General features: G+C 49.0%; 1 protein-coding gene across 1 annotated transcript; it reads right to left on the reverse strand.

The window, feature by feature from the left end:
- Window positions 1-378: 378 nt before the first annotated feature.
- Window positions 379-5444, reverse strand: NXNL1 (nucleoredoxin like 1). Its single transcript, XM_066209196.1, has 2 exons — window positions 5093-5444; window positions 379-2028 (listed from the first exon to the last, which is right to left on the reverse strand). Exons 1-2 carry the CDS (start codon window positions 5416-5418, stop codon window positions 1713-1715), a joined length of 642 nt encoding a protein of 213 aa, XP_066065293.1. The 5' UTR covers window positions 5419-5444; the 3' UTR covers window positions 379-1712.
- Between the last annotated feature and the right edge of the window lie 1780 nt (window positions 5445-7224).

The following is a 7224-nucleotide window of genomic DNA, read 5'->3' on the forward strand; positions in this document are numbered from 1 at the left end:
ATCCCAAACTGGGACCGGTTAAATCCCAGACTGGGACCAGTTTAAATCCCAAACTGGGACCAGTTTTAATCCCAAACTGGGACCAGTTCAATCCCAAACTGGGACCAGTTTAAATCCCAGACTGGGACCAGTTTAAATCCCAAACTGGGACCAGTTTAAATCCCAAACTGGGACCAGTTCAATCCCAAACTGGGACCAGTTTAAATCCCAAACTGGGACCGGTTAAATCCCAGACTGGGACCAGTTTAAATCCCAGACTGGGACCGGTTTAAATCCCAAACTGGGACCGGTTAAATCCCAAACTGGGACCGGTTCAATCCCAAACTGGGACCAGTTTAAATCCCAGACTGGCACCAGTTTAATTCCTGAACTGGGATTAAAACGGGAATAAATTGGATTCCTTGAGTTCAATCGAGTTTCATTAATAATTTTTTAATGACGTCATTGATTTCCCCGGTGGGGTCAAAAGAGCGGAATTTGGGATTAGACTGGGTCGACCTCACAGAATTCCCATTTTCTTTCCTTGGGAAAAGCGACGGGATTTTGGGTGGGTTCCTCCAATAATTCCTCCAGTCCCGGTTGGATCCGTCCCGGAATTTGCCGCTTCTCCTCCTCCTCTTCCTCCTCTTCCTCCTCCATTTCCTGCATTTTTGGGGAAAATTCCTGGGATTTCGGGTGGATTCCTCCAATGGAGGGAGCAGAGCAGGAGCGGCATCTTCGGATCCGATCCTCTACTCCCATTCCTCCTCCTCCTCCTCCTCTTCCCTCGTTTATTTTTCGGGAAAACCGCCGGGATTTCCGATCCAATCCACTACTCCCATTCCTCTTCCTCCTCTTCCTCCTCCTCCTTCCTCGTTTAGTTTTCGGGAAAACCGCCGGGATTTCGGATCCAATCCACTACTCCCATTCCTCCTCCTCCTCCTACTCCTTCCTCATTTATTTTTTGGGAAAACTGCCGGGCTTTCCGATCCAATCCACTACTCCCATTCCTCCTCCTCCTCCTCCTCCTTCCTCATTTATTTTTTGGGAAAACTGCCGGGCTTTCCGATCCAATCCACTACTCCCATTCCTCCTCCTCCTCCTCCTCCTTCCTCATTTATTTTTCGGGAAAACCGCCGGGATTTCCGATCCAATCCACTACTCCCATTCCTCCTCCTCCTCCTCCTCCTTCCTCATTTATTTTTTGGGAAAACTGCCGGGCTTTCCGATCCAATCCACTACTCCTCTTCCTCCTCCTCCTCCTCCTCTTTCCTCGTTTATTTTTTGGAAAAACTGCCGGGATTTCCGATCCAATCCACTACTCCCATTCCTCCTCCTCCTCTTCCCTCGTTTATTTTTTGGAAAAACTGCCGGGATTTCCGATCCAATCCACTACTCCCATTCCTCCTCCTCCTCCTCCTCCTCCTCCTCCTCCTCTTTCCTCGTTTATTTTTTGGGAAAACTGCCGGGATTTCCGATCCAATCCACTACTCCCATTCCTCCTCCTCCTCCTCCTCCTCCTTCCTCATTTATTTTTCGGGAAAACTGCCGGGATTTCCGATCCAATCCACTACTCCCATTCCTCCTCCTCCTCCTCCTCTTTCCTCGTTTATTTTTTGGGAAAACTGCCGGGATTTCCGATCCAATCCACTACTCCTCTTCCTCTTCCTCTTCCTCCTCCTCTTCCCTCGTTTATTTTTCGGGAAAACCGCCGGGATTTCGGATTTGACCTTCTACTCCTTCTCCCCTTCCTCGTCGTCGTCGTCGTCGTCGTGGTCATCGTGCTCGTCGTCGTGCTCGTCGCGGTCCCAGAGGCGATACTTGAGTTTGCGCAGGGGCTCGGTGAAGCTCCGGGGCGCCGGTTTCTCCGTGTCCTCCCTCTCCTGGAAGTTCCTGTCCAGCAGCTCGGCCGCCTCGCGCCAGGCGCGGAAACACGCGGGGCCGGAGTCGCGGATCTCGGCCACAGCGTTGGGGACCAGGACGGCGCCGCTGGGCGCCAGCACCACCACGGCCGGCAGCTCCGACACGCCGAAACGGTCGGCCAGCTCGCTGCGCGGAGGAACGGGCGGAGAGGGGCACGGGGGGGGAAATTAATGGGGGAATTGATGGGGGATAAGGGGGGAAAATGGGGGGAAATAATGGGGGAAATTAATGGGGAATAACGGGGGATAATGGGAAATTAATGGGGAATAAGGGGGAATAAGGGGGAAATTAATGGGGAATAAGGGGGAGTAATGGGGGGAAATAATGGGGGAAATTAATGGGGAATAACGGGGGATAATGGGAAATTAATGGGGAATAAGGGGGAGTAATGGGGAATAATGGGGAAATTAATGGGGAATAAGGGGGAATAATGGGGAAATTAATGGGGAATAATGGGGAAATTAATGGGGAATAAGGGGGAGTAATGGGGGGAAATAATGGGGGAAATTAATGGGGAATAAGGGGGAATAATGGGGAATAATGGGGAAATTAATGGGGAATAAGGGGGAAATTAATGGGGAATAAGGGGGAAATTAATGGGGAATAACGGGGGATAATGGGGAAATTAATGGGGGAAATTGATGGGGAATAAGGGGGGAAAATGGGGGGAAATAATGGGGGAAATTAATGGGGAATAAGGGGGAATAATGGGGGAAATTAATGGGGAATAATGGGAAATAATGGGGAATAATGGGGGAATTAATGGGGGAATTGATGGGGAATAAGGGGGGAAAAATGGGGGGAAATAATGGGGGAAATTAATGGGGAATAAGGGGGAATAATGGGGGGAAATAATGGGGGAATTAATGGGGAATAAGGGGGAATAAGGGGGAAAAATGGGGGGAAATAATGGGGGAAATTAATGGGGTATAAGGGGGAAATAATGGGGGAAATTAATGGGGAATAAGGGGGAAATTAATGGGGAATAAGGGGGAAATTAATGGGGAATAATGGGGAAATTAATGGGGAATAAGGGGGGAAAATGGGGGGAAATAATGGGGGAAATTAATGGGGAATAAGGGGGAATAATGGGGGGAAATAATGGGGGAAATTAATGGGGAATAAGGGGGAATAATGGGGGAAATTAATGGGGAATAATGGGAAATAATGGGGAATAATGGGGGAATTAATGGGGGAATTGATGGGGAATAAGGGGGGAAAAATGGGGGGAAATAATGGGGGAAATTAATGGGGAATAACGGGGAATAATGGGAAATTAATGGGGAATAAGGGGGAAATAATGGGGGAAATTAATGGGGAAATTAATGGGGAATAAGGGGGAGTAATGGGGGGAAATAATGGGGGAATTAATGGGGAATAATGGGGAATAATGGGAAATAATGGGGAATAATGGGGAATAAGGGGGAATAATGGGGAAATTAATGGGGAATAATGGGGAATAATGGGGAATAATGGGAAATAATGGGGGGAAATAATGGGGGAAATTGATGGGGAATAATGGGGAAATTAATGGGGAATAAGGGGGAGTAATGGGGGGAAATAATGGGGAAAATTAATGGGGAATAAGGGGGAATAATGGGGAATAATGGGGAATAATGGGGAAAATTAATGGGGAATAATGGGGAAATTAATGGGGGAAATTAATGGGGAATAAGGGGGGAAAATGGGGGGAAATAATGGGGGAAATTAATGGGGAATAATGGGGAAATTAATGGGGAATAAGGGGGAGTAATGGGGGGAAATAATGGGGGAAATTAATGGGGAATAATGGGGAAATTAATGGGGAATAATGGGGAATAATGGGAAATAATGGGGGAAATTAATGGGGAATAATGGGAAATAATGGGGGGAAATAATGGCGGAAATTAATGGGGAATAATGGGAATAATGGGGGAAATAATGGGGGAAATTAATGGGGAATAATGGGGAATAATGGGGGAAATTAATGGGGAAATTAATGGGGAAATTAATGGGGGAAATAGGAAATAATGGGGGAATAATGGGAAATAATGGGAAATAATGGGGGGAAATGGGGAAGAGTGGGGGAAAATGGGAAATAATGGGGGAAATTAATGGGAAATAATGGAGAATAAAGGGGAATAACGGGGGAAATTAATGGGTAATAATGGGAAATAATGGGGAATAATGGGGGGAAATAATGGGGGAAATTAATGGGAAATAATGGGGAATAAGGGGGGGAAATGGGGAATAATGGGGAAAATTAATGGGAAATAATGGGGAAAATGGGAAATAATGGGGGAAAATGGGGAAATTGGGAAATAATGGGAGAAATGGGGAAAAATGGGGAAATTGGGAAATAATGGGGGGGAAATGGCTTCCCACCTGTCCCTCACCTTCCAAAGGTGACCTCACCTGTCCCAGCTGTGCCTCCTGTCCCCTTCATCCTCCCCTTTTCCCACCTGTCCCTCACCTCCCGAAGGTGTCCCCATCCATCCCCACCTGGCCCACTCCCCCATCCCCTCCTGCCCCCACCTGTCCCCCACCTACCCCAGGTGTCCCCACCTGTCCCTCCTGTCCTCACCTGTCCCCACCTACCATAGATGTCCCCCACCTGTCCCAGGTCTCCCCCTCATTATCCCCTATCTCCCCTGTCCTCACCTGTCCCCCACCACCCCAGGTGTCCCCACCTGTCCTACCTGCCCCCACCTGCCATAGGTTTCTCCACCTGTCCCACCTGTCCCTCACCTACCCCGGGTGTCCCCACCTGCCATAGGTTTCTCCACCTGTCCCACCTGTCCCCCACCTACCACAGGTGTCCCCACCTGTCCCTCACCTACCATAGCTGTCCCTCCTGTCCCCACCTGTCCCTCACCTACCCCAGGTGTCCCCACCTGTCCCCTCACCTACCCTGGGTGTCCCCACCTGTTCCCCACCTGTCATAGGTTTCTCCACCTGTCCCACCTGTCCTCACCTGTCCCTTACCTACCCCAGGTGTCCCCTCCTGTCCCCACCTGTCCCTCACCTACCATAGCTGTCCGCACCTGTCCCCACCTGTCCCTCACCTACCCCAGGTGTCCCCACCTGTCATAGGTTTCTCCACCTGTCCCCACCTGTCCCTCACCTACCCCAGGTGTCCCCTGTCCCTCACCTACCCCAGGTGTCCCCACCTGTCCCCACCTGTCCCCCACCTGTCCCACCTGTCCCTCACCTGGGGAGCGGATCGCCGTGGGGCAGCGCCATCCAGGCGCGGGGCATGGCCCTCAGGTAGCGCCGGTGCTCCTGCTCGCCGCCCTGGCGGCCCAGGTAGATGAGGCGCAGCTGCTCGGGCCGCTCGACGTGCGCGGGGTCGGTGAGGCGGCGGCAGAAGCGGCGCAGGCGGGGCTCGAACTCGCGGCAGCGCGGGCAGCGCGGCGCGGCGAAGAGCAGCAGCAGCACGCGGTTCTCCAGCGCCGCGCGCACCTCCCGCTCCGTGTCCAGGCGCCGCTCCGAGCGCAGCCACAGCAGCGCCCGCCCCGAGAACAGCGACCACGCCATGAGCAGCCCCCCCTCTCCCCAAAAAAAAAAATAATAATAATGAGGAATAATGATGATCCGGGGGGAAAAATCCGGGGGGGGATATGGGGGGTTTAGCCTAAAAAAAACGGGGGGGATCCTAAAAAAATTGGGGGTTTTGGGGGGGAAAATGCGGGGGGGGGTTAGCTTAAAAAATGGGGGGGGTCCTAAAAAAATTGGGGGATTTTAGGGGTGAAAAATGGGGGGGTTTAGCCTAAAAACAATTGGGGGTTTTGGGGGGGAAAATGGGGGGTTTAGCCTAAAAAAACCGGGGGGGGTCCTAAAAAAATTTGGGGATTTTGGGGGGAAAATGGGGGCGTGGGGGGAAAAATCCGGGGGGGAAAATGGGGTGTTTAGCCTAAAAAAACGGGGGGGGGTCCTAAAAAAATTGGGGTTTTGGGGGGGGAAAATGCGGGGGGGTTTAGCCTAAAAAATGGGGGGGGGGGTCCTAAAAAAATTGGGGGTTTAGAGGTGAAAAAATGGGGGGGGATCCTAAAAAAATTGGGGGTTTTGGGGGTGAAAAATGGGGGGGGATCCTAAAAAAATTTGGGGTTTTAGGGGTGAAAAATGGGGGGTTTAGCCTAAAAAATGGGGGGGGATCCTAAAAAAATTTGGGGGTTTTGGGGGGTGAAAATGGGAGGTTTAGGGCTGAAATTGAGGAGTTTATCCTAAAAAAAATGGGGTTTTAAAAATCTAAAATAATGGGGGTTTTATCGTTAAAAAATGGGGTTTTAAAAGGTTGAAAATGGGGGTTTAGCCTTAAAAAAAGGCGGGTTAAGGGATGGAAATGAGGGGGTTATACTAAAATAAAATTAAAAAAAACCACCCGGGGATTCTATCCCTGAAAACGGGGATTTTATCCTAAAAAAAAAAAATACGGAGGTTATTAAAAAAAAAAAAAAATCCCCGGGGGTTCTGTCCCTAAAAATAGAGATTTTATCCTAAAAAAAAATACGGAGGTTATTAAAAAAAATAAGTTTTGTCCCTAAAAATGGGGGGTTGAGGGGAAGAAAAAAGGGAGTAAAAAATATATATATAACGGGGTTTTAGGGCTGAAAATGGTGGGGGTTTATTGTTTAAAAAAATGAGGGTTTATCCCTAAAAATCTGGGATTTGTCCGGAAAAAATGGAGAGGTTTATCCCTGGGGAAAAAATTTAAAAAAAAAAAATAATAATAATTAAAAAAAAAAAGACTGGGATGGGGAAAATCGGGAATTTTATTCCTGGGGGAGGGGGGAAAAGAAAAAAAAGAAAAAATAAAAAGGAAAATGAAGAAAAGAAAAAGGAGTGTGGGGGTAAAAAAGCGGCGGGGAAGACGGGAATTTTATCCCGAAAAAAGGGAATTTTATCCCGAAAAAAGGGAATTTTATCGCGAAAAAAGGGAATTTTATCCCGAAAAAAGGGAAATTTATCCCGAAAAAAGGGAATTTTATCCCGAAAAAAGGGAATTTTATCCCGAAAAAAGGGAAATTTATCCCGAAAAAAGGGAAATTTATCCCGAAAAAATCGCGGGATAAAAAAAAAGCAAAAAAAAGGAAAAAAAAGGGCCGGAGCTCCCCGGGGAGCGTCTCTGCCGAGCGCGGATTGGGAGCGAGCGGATTAATTAGCGGATTAATTAGCGGGTTCATTAGCGGGTTCATTAGCGGCGAGAGCGGGGGAGGGGTGGGAAGGGCTGGGGGGAGGGGCGCCAGGGGGGTGGGGCTTTTATTTAGCCCCGAAAACGGGATTTTATCACCCAAAAACGGAGTTTTATTCAAGGGAAATGGAATTTAATTAAAGAAAAGTGGA

Source organism: Chamaea fasciata, unplaced genomic scaffold (assembly GCF_029207755.1).
Source record: "Chamaea fasciata isolate MVZ Bird 193981 ecotype frontalis unplaced genomic scaffold, bChaFas1.0.hap1 SCAF_741, whole genome shotgun sequence".
Taxonomy (NCBI): Eukaryota; Metazoa; Chordata; class Aves; order Passeriformes; family Sylviidae; genus Chamaea; species Chamaea fasciata.